Raw genomic sequence first — 17,906 nt, forward strand, 5'->3', positions numbered from 1 at the left:
TTCCATACTCCCTCCTCGCACGAGCCGTGTTCTGTGGTGGAACGACGGCCTAAAGAATAAGTGACTGGACACACGTCAGATGCTGCCATTGAAGATGGTTTATGAATGCCCGCCTTGGGCCTTGCTGGGGTGACAGAGATACAGCTGTGGGTCAGAAGCAGCCTCTGCCCGCATCCCAGGAGCCCATAGAGGAAACAAATACATTAAATTGATGCAGACTGGCCTGGACCTCAATAAAGAGGTGGTGTTTGAACCAGGTGGTGGTGGAGCTCTGGGTTCACTGTCGGGATGGTACGGCAGAGGGGCCTGGCTGGAGGGTGGGGCTTCCTGTGGCAGGGGGCACACTTGTCTTCGGCCCAGCCTGGGGGAGTGAAGCAAACAGGATCAGGGCCAAGGTGGGAAGAACTTCCCTCTAGGCCATGTATCTCCTGCCTGAGTCCTGGTCCTTTTAGTTGCCACCTCAGGCTCAGGCAATCAGTGGACATCAGCTGGAGGATGCTATGAGCAGAGCCCACCCTTTTCTTCCTCCACTGAAGCAGGGCTCCTTATGTCCTGGACGCCCTCCCTTGGGTTCCTCACCCAGAGCTGGGCCAGGACAAGGTGACGCTGGACTGTCTGCCCAGGATCCATGAGAACACAGGAGAAGTTGGTATCTCGCAGGGCAGGGCTCAGCTCCTCCAGCACCAATGGTCTCCACAGCTGGGTCCACGTGCCCCTGTACTCTCGCCTGGAGCAGAGGAAGGAAAGGCTGTGAGAGGACCGCAGCAAGCAGCCTCCCCCCAGCCAGTCTCACCACCGCGCCCTCACCTGGTGGTGCCCTCCCGCAGCCGGCCTGGGAGGTGCTCGATGAAGGAGCCGTTGCCCAGCCAGTAGAGGATGTTGAAGTGGGGGAAGCGGCTGCAGGCGGTACAGGACAATGTCAGCGTTCCATCTGGGGGCACATGTGGCTGTTAGTCCTTCTGCAGAGCAGACCCTCCCACCTCCGCCATGGTCTGCCCACCCTGTCCCATGATTCAGGAATCTGGAATGGGAAGTCCAAGGAGAAGGCTGAGCAAGAGGAATCTGGGGATGGGTCCCTCATCTGGGTCCTTGACGCCTGAGCTTGTTTCTTCAGAATGCCCCAGGGTTTCTAGCACCCAGCTTCAGTGACTCTAGGAGCTTTGGCCAAGGAGGCAGCACAGTAGGCAATCGCTCAGCTGAGAAGGCCAGAGGGCAAGTGGGCCCTGGGAGGAAAGGCTGGGCTTGCAGCCACCTCAGTCAGGGCTCTGGGAGTCCTCTGTTCTGAGGCCTCTCCATCCCACGTGACAGCATCTTGGGAGCTGTGAGCTGAGCCCTGCACCAACTTGCGATGCCGGGTGGGAGAGGGAGAATGCCCACTGCTCAACCGAGCTGCTTGGTTGGTGACAGGCTACGTGGCAGAAGATTGGGGGCTGTATGCTCAGAGGCCAACCCACCCTTGGTGTCACTGTGCCCTCCCATCCCATTAGAATAGCTCCTTACTCAGTGAGACTTCCACTGCTGGCCAGGTCACTGTCAACGCTGGGCACTGCTTAGCTGCTGGGAGTGCTGGGGGCCGCGAGGAGCAGGGATCCTTTGCCATCCCAGGTGAGGCAGCTGTGGTGGCCTGAGGCACAGGTGTGGCTCCGGCCAGGTGGGAGATGACGTGGGCACAGAGGAGCAGGGCCCGAAGAGGGCTAGGGTCTGAGGAGAGGACAGTCAGAGGTCAGCAGCTGTCTGACCTCCTGGGACTGCTCGGCATCCCAGCTCTGCTCTTACTTGGAGATGGAGCCGCTGCCAGGATTAAGTCTGGCAGATTCTTGGCTCTGCTGCGAAAGGGTGGGGCAGAAGAACCCCTCCAGCTCTAGCTCTTGGCTCTCTGAATGGAGCAGAGGGAGACCCTGGAATGGAGCCAGAGCGCAGCATCCAGAGGCTGAAAGTCACAGCACAGCAGCTGAGGGGACCCACCTGGGGTCAGGCTCCTCTCTGGTCTCAGGCTGCACCCCACCCCCTCCACCCGTACATGCACAGCCCCAGGGCCCACCTGGAATCCAGCTGTGTCTCATGGTCATGCTGAACTGTGTCAGGAGCTGCCGTGCCTTGCTCTATATATCTGTGACAACTTCCTCTCTGGGGAGGCGGGGGAGGCAACCGTGACAAACGGCTTCTCCTACAGATTCCAGGCACAAGTAGTACGGCCTTTCTGTGGTCTCCACAGCCCCTTCCTACGTCTGAGTTTTCAGGGGGCTGCCAGGCACTGTCCACTCTGCCCCGTCCACCTGTCCCAACTGACAACTCCTGGAGGACCGGTATCAAGCACAGGCTCTTCCAGCCCCTAGAAACAAAGCCGGCGGATCCCCACCCTAGCTCTTCCTACCATCAACATTATACTCGTCACTAGTGCAATCAAATGCTTCATTACAGAATGGAAACTGAGGCCCAAAGAGGACCAGGGACTTACCTAGTCACAAAGGGAGGAAAAATTCTCTCCGCTGCCAGAGCTGTTCTGGGAAGGGCAGGATAGATAGTGAAATCCTTCTGGGAAAGCACTGCCTCCTCCTCCTATTTTACTTTCACTTTTATTTAAGCAGGGGATCTAGAGCAGGCTCTGGCCACCAGCAGACACATGTACTCCACAGCAGTCTGCACCCAGTCCTGAAGGTCCCTGCACACCGCGCCTTCTACTAAGCTGGAGCTCACCGTGGCTGGGAACCTTCTCACTCACTCCCAGGCCCCCTGCTCTTCAGGTGGTATCAGCCTGGGGTCTTCAACCATCCTCAGCCTCACCCTCCAAGCACAGGGCCATGAACTAATGAAAGTCTCTCACACACGAATTCTTCTATCCCAAGACTCTGCCCTTCTATGTGAACAGAAAAGTCCTCCTGCTTCTTCCTTCAGTCACACTATATTCAAGGGGACAACTGTCTGAGGCACTGGGGACCCAAAGTTGGATCAAGTGGACCATTTCAGACTCACACCAGCCCATCCACATCTTGGCCTTTCTCAGGCTCCCCACTCCCTCCACCCAACACCCGCCCCTCACCCCCATGAATCCTTCTCACTTCTGTCATCCCAGCTCCTTGGCCAGAGGAGCTAGAGATCTAAGCTCATCAGGAAGTCTAGTCTCCCCCTGCCTGGCTCCCAGGAAGCCCTGAAGAGCCCTGTTTTCTGGAAGCCGCCCCTTTCGGAGCTCCCCAGCTCAGTTCGGCTGTGTCTGGCCCCACGTGAGCCCCACCGTGGGAGCTACACATCCCGGCCTCCACAGGAACCTCTCAGACAAGCTTGGAACACAAGCCGGAGCACTGGCCTTACGGGGAGGAGAGGATGCTTTCCAGGGAAGAGTGGGTACGTCCAGCACTGGCTGGAGCAACAACAGAGCTACAGAAGTCAGGGTCACACATGTGGCCTCAGGGGCAGAGAGACCAGGGCTGGTGATCCACGGAGCAGGTATGAAGGACCAGACCTGAGTGTCTGGGATCAGGAGGATGGGGTCCTGGAGACAGAGCCAGGGAGGCCAAGAGATGGAATGAGGTTTGGAAGAATCGTCAGGAACATGGCTGCAATCTCAAGGGGTGTGTGTGTTGTGTGTGTGTTTGTAAAAACCATACATGTCCAATTTAGATGTCAGAGACTAAAAGTCAACTCCTCTTCTCCAGGGCTCCAGCTCACATCTTCTCAGTCCCTCCCCCACCGCCTGCCCAGGAGCTTCTGGGCTGCAAGATGCAGAGAAGCTCCTCCCTAGGAGCACCAGTGTCTCCAGCAGGGAGGTCAGGAGGCAAGACTGTTGGGGCTTCTGAGGCCCAGTCCTCTGGGGAAGAAGGTGGGGATGCGAGGGAGAGGAGACAGGACTCTTACCTGTGAGTGTAAATAAGGCCAGAGTTGGGCTGCTGGGAGGTCATGGTACTCAGGACTGTTGAAGGATGGAGAGAGAGACTTGGAGAGCCTGGCCTTGGCTCCTCACATGACCTGATGTGGAGGGGGGGTGTTTATTCACTAAGTCATGTCTGACTTTGTGACCCCCTGGACTGTAGCCCACCAGGCTCCTCTGTCCATGGAATTCTCCAGGCAAGAAAACTGAAGTGGGTTGCCATTTCCTTCTCCAGGTGATCTTCCCAACCCGGGGATCGAACCCGCATTTCCTGCATTGCAGGTGAATTCTTTACCGCTGAGCCACATTAGGGAAGCCTTAATGTGGGGGAAGGAGGGACAAAAGTGAAAGGATGACCCCAGGCCCCAATCCACTGAGGACAGGCCCATGGGCATGAGCGGCATGTTGGGCAAGCCACAGTTGGGTAAGAGAGTGACTGGGGAGAGGGGTGGTTGCAGCAGGGCACTGACCTCAGGTCGTGAGGACAGTCACCCTGTGATGAACCAGGGCCCCTTCTGCGACAGGACAGAAGCCCAGCAGGCCATCTCACTCAGGAATGTTGGACAGGACCCACCACTTGCAGGACCCAGCTCTCAAATCGGAAGAGCAAAAAGGAAGCAGAGGCCAGGCAGGCCTGGGGACCACAGGGAAAGAGGTGGGAAGAAGAAAAGCAAGATGGATGTTCAGCTTTCCAACCCAGCTCATGGAGCTTTATTAAGAACAGATGACAAGATCCTGCTTGGTTCCTTCTGCACCTGAAGGGCCATATTCCCTAGGAACCCAGCGTGGAAAGTCCAAATTTGCCTTCCTACTTCCTTCAAAACCCCTAAGACCAGAGCTGGGGCCTACCTGAAAGCCCTGTTCAGACACCATACTCACCTGGCCCTGACCCTCTTCCCAGCCACCCCAGCACTCGTGCTGCTGGGCCCAGGCAGAACCCAGGGATGACTGGGCTGACAGGATATTCCTTGAGCTGGGAATCCCCTGGCAGCTTCAAGGGAAGAACGTGTGACTACAGGAAGAAGTCTCACGTCTTATCAGTCCCTCCACCGCAGACACACGGACACACACACTCACTCGGGCTTGCAGGGAAGGAAGTGATGTGGCAGTGGCATTCGGCACATGTCACCACTTCTGGGCAGAGCGTCAGCTTGCACAAGTGGCCCTCAATCACTGCTCTGTATAGATGGTCTCTGTTCCTGACTGAGTAAGCCCTGCTTAGGGGCAGGTTCCCCAACAAATTCTCAGGGAATTCCGAGGTCAGGGCTTCCCTCACTGGAAAAGCCATGACAGGGTTTCACTTGCCTCCACCAGCCTATGGCCCCCGAGCAGGGAAGGCCCGCCCATGGTCTTAACCGGGAGGAAGGACAATTCACCCCAGTGCTCTTCAGTGGCACCGGCCACAGTTCTCTGGCCCTTCCTCACTGAGTGAACCAGGCTCGAGCCCCACGCATGGAAGGAAGAGGGGGGCAGGGCCTGGGACTCACAGCCAGAGGTAAGATGGCTCCTTTACATCAAAAGTGTTGTGGCTCTGCTCCTGCCCTGCTCAGGCAGAGAGGTGAGGCCTGGAAGAACTGGGGCAATTCCTAAGCTCCACAATAAAAAAGTTTTTTAAATATATTCATCAAAATAGTTTTCTTTTAAAAAGCCCCCACTGCTGACAGCCCCACTGGCTGGCTCTCCATCACCTCCCTCCCCAGCCCGGACACAGCCGGGGGAGTCCTGAGTGGCCCAGTGCCCCTCTGAGTCTTTCCCACCCAGGAGGTCTTGGAAGGCAGGGAGGAGAGTGCCCTGAGGTCCATGGTGGGTGGATGTTCTTCTTCCTGACTATTCCAGGCCCAGAATATAGTTGATGCCTTGCACCAGGCCAATGATGACAGGCTGCCACGCTACCAAGTACCGAAGCCAGTCCAGCAGTTGCCCGTACATGACATGAGGCCTCTCCCAGCTGTCAGTGTGTTAAAGAAAAGAGGCCACATGTTCGAGACGCTGAGGCTGGCCTAGGGGATGGGTGAGAGGGTCTGCCTACATGTTCCAGATGCTTCACAGAAATCAGCCTACAAAGAAAGGTGCTTTCTAGAAAGCCCCGCCCAACCTCTCTGTGTTGGAACACAGGGCTGAAACCAGAGAATGGGGGAAGTGGGACAGAGGGGATCAGTGCAGAGGACCGGACAGGTAAGGCAGAGGGTGGAGTGGTGAAATGAAGTTCTCCATGGCCAATAGACAGAGAGGGCTCTGTGTGAACCCCTCTCTAAGCTGGGACTGCCAGTGAGCCTGAGACTGCTGTAGATTTCTCACGACAATGGCTTTGGGAAGATGGGGAAAGAGATAAGGTAATCTGAAGGTTCTTGTCCAAAATGGGAAGTTTTCCAGGTCAAGGAAGGGGTTGAGTGTGGGGACAGAGGCATACAGGGGCAGAGCAAGAGGCTGGTCACAGGGGATAACTCCTGGTAGAGAGGCTCCAAGGAGCCCCGTCCATGGGCATTGGACATGGGGCCCCTACTGAGGCCAAGTGGCCCTGGAGAGGAATCCCTTCTCTCCACTTTACAATCCACTGCCGGGAAAGACACTGGAGAGAGAGCCTGGGAATCCAGCTCCGTGGAAGCACAGACCTCACAAGACTGTGGGGAGTCCCTCTGAGGGCATTAGGAACCACAGTCCAGCCCAGTACTGAGAACAAAGAGAAGCCCCGACCCTCAGCTTGACCATGGAGTTACTGAACTAGACTCCAAAAGCACCAAGCAAGGAACCATAAAGAGGAACACCGTGGCCCTCCAAAGCCCAGCTAGTATCTAGGGGCCAGGAAACCCCCATGCAGAGAGAAAGGGCAACTGGGAGAGGTCCCTGGATCCAGGGGAAATGGGGCAGGGGCAGCTGAGAGCAGTACAGGTCCTGTGTTCAAAGCGGAGGGGACAGGCCTGGTCTCTAGCCCCGCCTGTCATAGGTGAGGCATCGCACATTAGTTATATCACCGTGAGAAGGTCAGTCATCCTTGAAACTGTTTCACTGGTAACATGAGGATACTATCACCCAGGTCACAGGCTCTAGAGAACTGAGTGAGCTCAGAGAAGGAAAGCACCTGGCACAGTGCCACCAGGTGCATAGTAAGCAGGCAGGTGGAGGAAGCTGCCCTCACCGCCCATCTACCCTTGAGGGATCCTGAATGGTGAGGAGAAGCTGAGCTGTTGGTCCTGCCCCACATCCTACCCACCTCCCTAGACCACAAGCCAAATGGACTGGTGGGCAGGTACAAGACTGGGGTCAGGAGGAGCACCCCAAGACCCACCTGAATGCATGCCAGTACTTTCTCACCACTGCCCACTCCCAACGAGACCCCAGAAAGGATACGGGTTACTGAACATCCTCTTGAGGTCCACCTTCTCTTTGCAGTAGGGACACGTCTGCTTCTTTCCCACGATGCACCAGCCGCGGATGCAGAACTCGTGGAATCTGAGCACCATGGGTCAAGGGAAAGGGTGGGCAGCGAGGATGGCACTCCAGCCCCGAGACGGGCTTCCCGGTGTCCAGGCCCTAGCTCTGGAGGGAGGTTCAAACCCTGGCTTCACCTCTTACCGGCTGTATCATCTGGGCCAAGCTGATGTATACCTCTGGCCCTGCTTCCTCATATGTAAGTGAGGTTAATGAACTCTGCCTTACAGGGACTCTCTGGGCAAAATGGAGAGCACACGGCATAGGATGGGAGCCGAGTGAGGACGTGGTAAATGTCAGAGGTGCCCTTCAGGGGCACCTGATTCCAACACTGAGGGAGCCAGTTAGAGGATGCTCCTCCCTGGTGACTGACCCAAACTTGCAGCAGCTAGTGTAGCTGAGGCTCCCTTCTGACCTGGCCAGGCTATACACGCTGTTTACGCAAGAGTGGCTCCCATCTGTGAGAAAGACCAAAGGAGGCAGCCGTTTCCATTCCCTGGGATTGGCTTCCCTATCAGAAGACATCACCCAGATGTGACTCCCCTCCCTTCAAAGGTCTGGATGGCATGCCCAGGGTCATGACGGTCCCTTCCCTCCCTGACTGGAGCATGCACGTGGTGAGAAAGGCAGCCCAGGAGCTCCAGGCAGGATACACGTGATTGCAAGACAGCCTGTATGTGTTCTCGATGATGCCTTCTTCACTGACATCCACAAAGATCTGCTGCCCACACACAGCACACACACTGTCCGAGAGGTGCTTGGTGGGCATGCCTGACTCGCTGTAGAACTGGGAGAGAAGAGGAGGAGGAAAAGACAGAAAAGACGTGAGAATCAACCAAAGTGGGACGATAACAGCGAGGCCTGGGGTCTTCTTGAGAGAACGTGACACGGCAGGTAGAGGATCCCGAGCTGGAGAGTATCTCACTGTCAATCATCCTCATCTCTGTGGGGCAGATGGGGACTAGACCAGAGATGGGCTGGGAAGTCAGATCAGACAGAATCTGAAGACTGGTCTGGTCAGCATTAGGGCAAGGAGACAGGCAGGGAGAAGGGTTCAGGGCTGCTGACAGGGAACGACGTCAGCTAAGCCACTCTGTGGCCACACTGTGGTTCCCTCAGATGGGCAACATCTCTTCTCCAAGACGCACACCAGTGAAACACCTGGTGCAATGGTGGTTGGGTGACAAGGACATTTTCAGGCACTTGTGGCAGCAGTAAAACAGCTTCAACCCATCTGAACAGCATTTGGCATGATGTCTCAAACTGCCACACCATTTAATCCATTAACTTCACCTTAAGAAATTCAAAGAAATTTCTTTTAAAAAAATATCAAAAAAGCTTCATGCATACAGATACTCATTTAAATGTTATTTATAACTAAAGAAGCGAAGAGTCTGGCAACCTCTCAAAAAGTTAAACATAGCAATACCATATGACACAGCAATTCCATTCTTAGATAATACTCCTGAAGAATAAAAACCAGGCCTAACCCCACACTTGTACACCAATGCTCATTTAGCAGCATTAATCACAAATAGCTAAAAGGTGGTAACAGCCCAAGTGTCCATCAACAGAAGAATGGATAGACAAAATGGGGTCTATCCCTCCAATGAAATGTTACTCAGTCACAAGAATAATGAAGTTCTGATACATGCCAAAACATGCAGGCATTTTGGAAACATGCTAAGTAAAACAAGTCAGACACAAAAAGATAAACATTGCACTGATATATGAGTCTATTTCTATAAAATATCTAGAATAGACAAATTCATGGACAGAAAATAGAACAGAGGTAACCAGTGGTAGAGAGGAGGAAATGGGTTATTGTTTCTGTTTGGGATGATCAAAAATTTTGGAAATAGCACACTTAACAATGGCTAAAATGGTGAGGTTTATGCTATATATATTTTCCCAAAAAAGCAAAAAAAAAAAAAAAAAAAAAAAGCAAACAAAAACAAGCAAAGAAATGGAAAGAACCATAAATGACCAACAACAGAAGGATGCTTCAATAAATTGTGGCACCCACTCAAGGGGCTAGACAGGCAGTGAGTCAACTGAAGCTTGAGATACAACATTAAGTGTCAAAAGCAGGGTACAAAATTGGAGGCACAGTACTGTTGGTACCATATGTAAAGTCAAGCAAGCAAATCAATCAAAAGGTCAGAAGGAAATGTATGAGAATATTCACGCCAGTGATGTCTTGGTAGTAGGATTATAAATGGGTGTTTTTTATTTTGCCCACTTTTCTGTACTCAAATTTTCCTTAATGAACATATATAATAAGCAAACCTCAGAGATATTGTGGGTTCCATTCCAGAACACCACAATAAAGTGAGTCACACAAATTCTTTGGTTTCCCAGTGCATTTAAACGTTATGTTTCTACTTACTACTAGGTGTACAATAGCATTATGTCTAAAAACCCAACTATGACAGGAACATCCAAGACCACAGGTCACCATAACAAATAATAATGAAAAAATTCAAAATATTGCCAGAAGCACGAAAATGTGACACAGAGACACAAAGTGTGCAAAGGCTGTTGGAAAATGGTGCTGACAGACTTGCTTGATGCAGGGGTGTCATAGACCCTCAATCTGCAAAAAGCAAAACAAAAAACTATCTGCGACGTACAATAAAGCAAAGCACAATAAAAAAAGGTATGCCCATACCTTAAAAGATTATTTATTACCATGATTAATCACAGTGAATGAGCAACTCCATGCTCCAAAAAGAAACTCAAAATTTTGCATACTTTCCGTGTGGTTTATTATATTATTCAATAGCTACATAGCATTTCCCCTTGATCCCAAGAATAAAAGACTTGAATTTTATTTGTTGAAACTGTTGTTTTTTCCTTTTCATTGTCTTAAAAATGATGGTAAAACACACATAATATAGAATTTACCATCTTAACTATTTTTAAGTATACAGTTTGGCAATGTCAGTAAGTATATTCACACTGATCTGCAGCTCATCTCCAGAACTTTCACATCTTGCAAAACTGTAAAATTAATTCTTTAAAAGGCTTCTGTATTTATTATTACAACTTGATCTGTACCTATAAAGGTAAATAGATTATACTTAGCCTTTTTTGTACTGTTATTTTCCTAACTTGAGTTTGCTCTGTTTTTTGTTTCCAAGCAACTGTCTTCTGAAAACTTCACAGACTGTTAGCTGGTTGAGGGACAACAGTGGAAGAAGGGTGGGCATGAAGGAGCTGGGACAGGGAATAGGGAGGACACAGCTATATCTGCCACAACCTCCACTCCACACGGGGCTTCTCTGACTTCAAGCAGCCCTTATGAGAAATGGCCTCTCCTGACTCCCAAAAGTCCTCAGGGATAGAAGGCAGAGAAGACCCAAGAATCCATGAATATAGTTTCCTGCCTTCAACCCTCCCTCACCATCTTGCAAGAATGTCTGAAGTGGCCCAAGGTGAGCTTGTTACTGTCACAGAACACCAGAGCAGCCCCATGGCTGGGGAAACCAAAGCCCAGAAAGGAAAGAAACTAACTGTGATAAGAACCCAGACCCCCTGACTCCTAACCCAAGCCCTACCCAAGACGTCCACTGACATCTGAACACTGCAGAAATGCAGCTACTTAGCTCAGTGAGGGCCAATAATTCAAAAGGTTCTGATTTGTGTATCAAGGGTGCAAAAGGATAAGTGAGAGTTAGGGTAAAGCCAAACCCATGGAGCCCACTAGCAGCATTTCTCCAAAGCAGGAATCTGAATGTTTGTGCTGAGGGGACCTCTGAGAGAGACTCCACCAGAGTTCAAGAGGCTGATGGCTCTGAATGTGCCTGCCTGAGTATGTCTAGGCACATCAACTGAACAGTGAAAAGAGAGACCAAGAAGTGTGAGCCCAGCTCTGGCACCAAATCCTTGCACACTTGTGCAGCACAGAAACACCACCACTCACTCGAGCCCATGGCATTGGCAGTGAGAAAGGGGAACCCTCCAACTCAGGACAGGAGAGCTCTGAGGAAGAACTTAACCTCAAGCCACTCCAAGTTCTGCCCCAGGATACTGGGGCAGGGATATAGCATCAGACAGAACCTGCTGATGAGGTGATGAGGGTAGGAGGGACACCAAGGCAAAGTTCTATTAGGGCTCTAGCTTCTCCATTCTCCCTGCAAGCTAGTGCAGCTACAGGCCAGCAGGGTCAAATCCCACAATGTTTCAACAAACTTATCAGATGAGTCTATCAAGTCAGGAAGGTCCCAGCAACCAAGAGTTCACAGAGCCCCCTGAGACTGTATGAGGAGGCCTCCGGCTGAGTGAGGTAAAGTACAGGCAGGAAGATTCCGCTTTAACCTCAAGAGCCTGATGCCTCAGTGTGGAAAGCACTCCAGGGGCCACACAGTGGACAGACTGCACTTCCATCCTCTGTCACTTACTATCTTGATGATCTTGAGCAAGCCACTCAAACTCTTCTTTCCTTTCATCAGATATCCTGGGTACCTACTAGGTACCAGTCACTGGACTAGCTCTTGCGCTAAAATGTTGGAAAAACACAGACCTGGCCTCTGTCCTCAGGAAACCTACAGCTAAGGGAGACTGGCATTTAATGGCCATACTACTCAAAGCAATCTACAGATGTAATGAGATCCGTATCAAATTACCCATAACATTTTTCACAGAACTAGAACAAATGATCCTAATATTTACATGGAACCATAAAAGACCCAGAATTGCCAAAGCAATTCTGAGGAAAAGGAACAAAGCAGGAGACATAATGCTCTCAGACTTTAGGCAATACTATAAAGCTATAGTAATCAAAAGTGTGCTATTACCACAAGAACAGAAATATATAGATCAATGGAACAGAACAGGGAGCCCAGAAAAAACCCACATATCAACGGTCAATTAATCTTCAACAAAGAAGGCAATAATGTAAAATGGAAAAAAGACAGTCTCTTCAGCAAGTGGTGCTGGGAAACCTGGACAGCTGTATGTAAATCAATGAAGTTAGAACACACCCTCACACCATGCACAAAAATAAACTCAAAACAGCTTACAGACTTAAACATAAGATATGACACCATAAAATTCCTAGCAGATATCATAGGCAAATATTCTCTGACATAAATCCTAACAATGTTTTCTTAGGTCACTCTCCCAAGACAATAGATATAAAAACAAACAAACAAAAAAAATGTGACTTGAACTTATAAGCTTTTGCATAGCAAAGGAAACCATTAAAAAAAAAAAAGACAACCTATGGAATGGGAAAAAATATTTGCAAATGATGCAACCAATAGGGCTTGATTACTAAAAAATACAAACAGCTCATACAACTCAAGAACAAAAAACCAAACAGTCCAATGGAAAAATGGGCAGAAGACCTTGACAGACATTTCTCCAAAGAAGATATACAGATGACCAATAGGTACATGAAAAGGTACTCAACACTGCTAATTATTAGGGAAATGCAAATCAAAACTATAATGAGGTATCACTTCACATCAGTCAGAATGGCCATCATCAAAAAAATCTACAAACAGTAAAAGCTGGAGAGGGTGTGGAGAGAAGGGTAAGAATTACTGTTGGTAAGAATATAAATTGGTGCAATCACTAAGGAAAACAGTATGGAGGCTCCTCAAAAAATAAAACTAGAGTTGCCATGTGATCCAGCAATCTCACTCCTGGGCATATACCAGATAAAACTACAATTCAAAAAGATACATGCAACCCTATGTCCATAGCAGCACTATTTACAATAGCCAAGACATAGAAACAACCTTAATATCCATCAACAGATGAATGGATAAAGAAGATATGGTATATATACACAATGGAATATTACTCAGTCATCAAAAAGAACAAAATAATGCCATTTACAGCAATCTCTAGGACAGACCTAGAGATTACCATCCTAGGTGAAGTAAGGCAGAAAAAGAAAGACAAATACCATATAATAAAACTTATATGTGGAGTCTAAAATATGATACAAATCAATGTATCTACAAAACAAAAACAAACTCACAGACATAGAGAAGAGACTTGTGGTTGCCAAGGGGTAGGGAGGATAGAGGAGGGAAGGAATGGGAATTTGGTATTATCAGAGTCAAGTTATTATATATAGGATGACAAAACAACAAAGTCCTACTGTATAGCACAGGGGACTATATTCAGCATCCTGTGACAAACCACAATGGAAAAAATATGAAAAAGAATATATATATATATATATATATATATATGTATAACTGAGTCACTGTGTTGTACAGAAGAAATTAACACAACACTGTAAGTCAACTATACGCCAATAAAAATTTTTTTAAATGTACATAAAATGAGAATTACTTAGAAGGCTAAAATAAGAATTAGTTATTTAAAAGGCGTTCAAAGGGCTATCAAAGAACACTGCAGTGAAGGGGTTCCTAACTAAGCCGAGGTCATCTGAGGAGGCTTCCTCAGAGGAGTGGCGTTTCAGGCTGAGAGGTGAGGCATGAGTAGAAGTCAGTGAGATGAAGAGAGGCAGTAGTGACGAGAGGAGGCCGGGGGCAGGAAGAACCTGATGCACTTGAGAAACTGAAAGAAATCTGTAAGAAAGAGGAAAACAGTAAGTCCTTATGGCCAAAATGGAGGATTCTGGACTTTAAATGAGAAGTCATCTAAAGGCTTTATTTTAGACTCGTATTGTTTAAAAGATTACTCAGTCTTCCATGTGAAAAATGGGTTGGAGATGAGGCCAAAATGGATTCAGTGAGACCAGCTAAAAGACAGTTACAATATTTTAAATGCAAGGGATGATGGGGGCCTATGCTCAGGTGGTATGCTATGCTAAGTCGCTTCAGTCATGTCCGACTCTGTGTGACCCCACAGACAGCAGCCCATCAAGGCTCCTCTGTCCACGGGATTCTCTAGGCAAGAATACTGGAGTGGGTTGCCATTTCCTTCTCCCATACTCAGGTGATAACTTGGGCTAATTTGATGGCAATAAAAATTGGGAGAAGTGGACCGATTGTTGATACCAAAGAGACAGCTGACTAGGAAAGGCCTGGAGTTCAGAATAGAGTTCTGGATTACAGATCTGGAAGTCATGGAAAAAGAGATGAAATAACTAGTGAAGAATAGAGAAGATGGTTTCGCCTTGAGCTCATAGGAACAGTAACATTTAACGGGAAGGAAAATTAGCAGAGAAGACAGAAAATAACAGAGAGAAAGAAAACCAGGACAGGGTAACGTCACAAAAGCCACTGTGGGGAGGCGGGGGTGGGGGTGGGGGGGTGGGGGTGGGAACCCTTTTTAAGAAGAAAGAAGTGCTGAGTCCACTGTGCTGTTGACTGCTGAGATCATAAACAATCCCCCAGAATAAGTGACATAGAGTCCCTGGTGATCTGAGTAAGAGTCACTTCAGAAGAAGGGTATGACTTGAGGTCAATTAGAACGGACCAGGAAGGAGGTGAAAGGTGATCAAAAAGGAAACAGAAACTATCCACAAATTTAGCTGTCAATGACAGGAAATGACTTAGTAGCTAGAGAAAGTGTGTCAAAGAAAGGACATTTTTTTCAAAAAGAATATTTAAATGATTAATAGGCAAGAACCCAGTAGAGGGAGAAGTTGAAGTCATAGGTGAGAAAGGGAAGTCAATGGTACACCAGGTCCCTGAGGAGGCAGGAGGTGTGGAATCTAGAACACAGGTAGAGCTGGTCTCTGAGGGGAGAAAGGACACTTACTCCACTGTTACTGGAGGGAAGGAGGAGAAAATAGGTGCAGACAGAAGTAGGTCTGTAGGTACGGTGTCAGGAATTGGGGGGGATTCCTGTTTGGTTTCTAGTTTCTCAGGAAAATAGGAGGCAAGATCATCTGAGAATGAAGGGCAGAGGGAAGGGGTGTTAGAGGTTTAAGAGTGGAGGTTTGAAACAGAGGTTACTCAAAGTGGGAGAGGGTGCGCTCCAGATGAACAGAGTCAGATTTCACCTTTTGCACAGGAGCTTGTCTGTAGTAGTGGCTCAGGATACAGGCGTTCTAATCCACACCATCGACCATCACAGGAAATGTGTGTCATGACGCCTCGAGGGCTCTTCTGGTCCATCCCTCCAACTAGTGAGGAGACTAATGGCCAGGGAGGAGAGCCTCACTCGAGGCCAGACAGTTGGTGGCAGGGCTCAGCTGGCTCCCTGTCAGTTCAAGCTGGCTTCAGAAATACTTTCTGAAAAATTGAATAAAATACCCATTTCCAGGGTTATAGTGGAGGAAACTCCATACCACTGAGTGGTTGAAGGTGATTTAAGACAAAAGATGGCATCATGAGAGAACTGGCAATCATGGTCAATGACTTGTCTGTCTTGCTTTATGTGTTGAGTATGATGAAAATACAAAGTCTACAAGGGCCCTGTGCTCCAGGTGATTAGATATAAAATATGTAGCACAGCAGACTATACCGTAGGAAACAGTAGTTGCTATCATCACCACCCATCTGAGTGTCTGCCATGGGCCAGGCTACTCTGCAAAGTGCTTGACATTAACCCATTTGTTCCTTACTACAATTCTATAAGGCTGTCAATATTATTACAGCTAAGAAAAGAAGATCAGAAAGGTAAAGCAACTTGCTCAAGAGTATACAGATAATTAAAAGTGGAGGAGAATTTAAAACAAGGTCTGTCTGACTCTGACCCCCCAGCTCTTTTTACACTACTACTTCAAGTCAGATGAATGGGTAGCCAGCCCTGTCCTCATATTATCTGGGGCTAACTGAGGCTCCAGGAAGTAGGAAGTCTGAGGCAGACTCAGACTGCCTCAGGAGACAGAAAATGTGAGCTGGGACACCAGGCCCAATGCAGCACAATGTGTTGCTATCCTGCTTGCCAATCAACCCCACAGAGGAGGAAGTCCCAGAAATAAGCCTATTTCCCAAAGCTCCATTGCCCCACCCCTCCATGACTTTTAGGTGTGAGTGGAAACTAAACTGACTGTCATAAGCTTATGACCTCACAGTAACCAGCTGGAAAACACAGACTTCATCCAAGAGTCCCTTGAATCAACTGACTCAACAAAACAGTTACAAACTTCTCCAAGTGAGGCAAAACAAAGAGTAACTAACTAAAAAGAGTAGTGTAGAGTAGTGTAAAAGGAGTTAAGAATACTTAATACAACTATAAAACACCATAGTTTTATTTCTAGAAATTGTGAAATTAGTTAATCACAGATTTTTTTTTTTTTTTTTTTTTTTTGAATAATAAGCATCCCTTTATTTGCTGACGCCATTACAAAAACCGATTACATTAGCAACAAAAAGTGTTTTCTTGAGTTGAAGTCAGAGGCAGTTACTCCCCAAAATGTTAAGTAAAACAGTGTACAACATCAGTATTAAAATGTTAAATTTTACATTGTCTTTACCACTTTTGATCTTCTGAACAATTTTATTGAGCAAAATAAGATAAAAGATTACATGTTTATTTTATCTTCAGGAATGTAAAGGTCTAATTATTCAAACAGTTTTTATTATAAAACTAAACTCTGAAGGTGTCTACAGAGTTGGCTTTTTTCTCTCTTTAAATCAGTAGTCTAACAAGGATTAGAAAAGACAAAACTCTGTTCAGTGTTTCTGACAAAGTAGAAAGGGTGAAAACATAAATAAGGCTTTAATTTGGCAAAATATAATACAATGCCTTCTGTTATCCTTGAATGAACAGCTTCCCAATTACTTCACTCTGATAGTGTTCTTTCTCCTTTAGGTCAAACCACTCCCAGAGGGGGACCAAGAGATGAATCAGACCTAGTTCCTGACTGGTACAGCTCCAAAATCAACTATGACTCTTTGGGATAGAAGCTGTGATCACCAAATATACAAAGACTATGAAAAAATAAACAGAACTGCAAATGTGATACAAAGTGAAATATTATGTAGCCTTAAAAAGGAATGCAATTCTGACATGCCACAACAAACATAAACCTTGAGGATATTATGCTAACTGAAATAAGCCAGTCACAAAAGACAAATATTGCATATGAGTTCACTTATGTCAGGCGTCTAAAGTGGTCAAATTCATAGAGACAGACAGAATGATTGTTGCCAGGGGCTGGGGAGAGTGGGGATTAGGGAATTATTGTTTAATGAGTATAAAGCTTCAGTTTTGCAAAATGAAGAGCTCTATAGATGGATGATGGTGACAGCTGAAGAACAATGTAAATGTATTAACGCTACTGAACTGTACACTTCAAAATGGTTAAGATGGTATGTATATTTTTAGCAGTTTTTTAAAAATAAAACAAGGGCTGCTACTGAAAGTGAGCAATGAAGCTAGTAAAGGCTGCACTTGGTCACATTCTGTGCACTGTAGACTACTGATAAATAACTGTTGCTTGAATAAATAAATGAATGAGTTGGCTTATGAATGAGTAGAAAGCTGCTGTCTCTTGACTTCCTCAAATTACCCTCCCCAAAGCACTGATCAGATTCTGGCTTCAAGACCACAGATATTCTTTTTTTAACTTCTTTATTTATGTTTTAAATTTTTTGGCTGTGCTGGATCTTTGTTGCTGCACATGGGCTTTCTCCATGTGGCGGGCGGGGGCTACTCCACAGTGGCAGCTCTTGGACTTCTCATCTCACTGAGGTGGCTTACTTCTTGCAGAGCACAGGCTCTAGGTGTGCAT

The 17,906-nt window shown here is 47.7% G+C and overlaps 2 protein-coding genes across 3 annotated transcripts in view; both read right to left on the reverse strand.

The window, feature by feature from the left end:
* Positions 1–80: 80 nt before the first annotated feature.
* IL18BP (interleukin 18 binding protein) lies at positions 81–4,448 on the reverse strand. The gene is made up of 6 exons (XM_020883848.2): positions 2,459–4,448; positions 2,042–2,127; positions 1,501–1,701; positions 808–931; positions 580–727; positions 81–361 (listed from the first exon to the last, which is right to left on the reverse strand). The coding sequence occupies exons 2-6, from the start codon at positions 2,067–2,069 to the stop codon at positions 278–280; spliced, it is 585 nt and encodes a 194-aa protein (XP_020739507.1). The 5' UTR covers positions 2,070–2,127; positions 2,459–4,448; the 3' UTR covers positions 81–277.
* Positions 4,449–5,457: 1,009 nt separating this feature from the next.
* RNF121 (ring finger protein 121) overlaps positions 5,458–17,906 on the reverse strand; it is a 79,114-nt gene continuing 66,665 nt past the window's right edge. For both annotated transcript variants that reach the window (XM_070473304.1, XM_020883842.2), the window contains 3 exons: positions 7,948–8,081; positions 7,214–7,315; positions 5,458–5,813 (listed from right to left, as the gene is read on the reverse strand). In XM_070473304.1, coding sequence (XP_070329405.1) covers positions 5,693–5,813; positions 7,214–7,315; positions 7,948–8,081 — 357 coding nt within the window. In that variant the 3' untranslated portion in view covers positions 5,458–5,692. The remainder of the gene's footprint in view (positions 5,814–7,213; positions 7,316–7,947; positions 8,082–17,906) is intronic.

Source organism: Odocoileus virginianus, chromosome 10 (assembly GCF_023699985.2).
Source record: "Odocoileus virginianus isolate 20LAN1187 ecotype Illinois chromosome 10, Ovbor_1.2, whole genome shotgun sequence".
Lineage (NCBI taxonomy): Eukaryota > Metazoa > Chordata > Mammalia > Artiodactyla > Cervidae > Odocoileus > Odocoileus virginianus.

Coding starts and splice junctions, on each gene's coding strand:
- IL18BP (XM_020883848.2), bottom strand. CDS start 2,069: ATGACCATGAGACACAGCTGGATTCCAG. Junction 932..1,500: donor AGCAGTGGAAGTCTCACTGA/GTAAGGAGCTAT, acceptor ATGTGCCCCCAG/ATGGAACGCTGACATTGTCC. Junction 362..579: donor TTGTCCTGGCCCAGCTCTGG/GTGAGGAACCCA, acceptor TCACTCCCCCAG/GCTGGGCCGAAGACAAGTGT.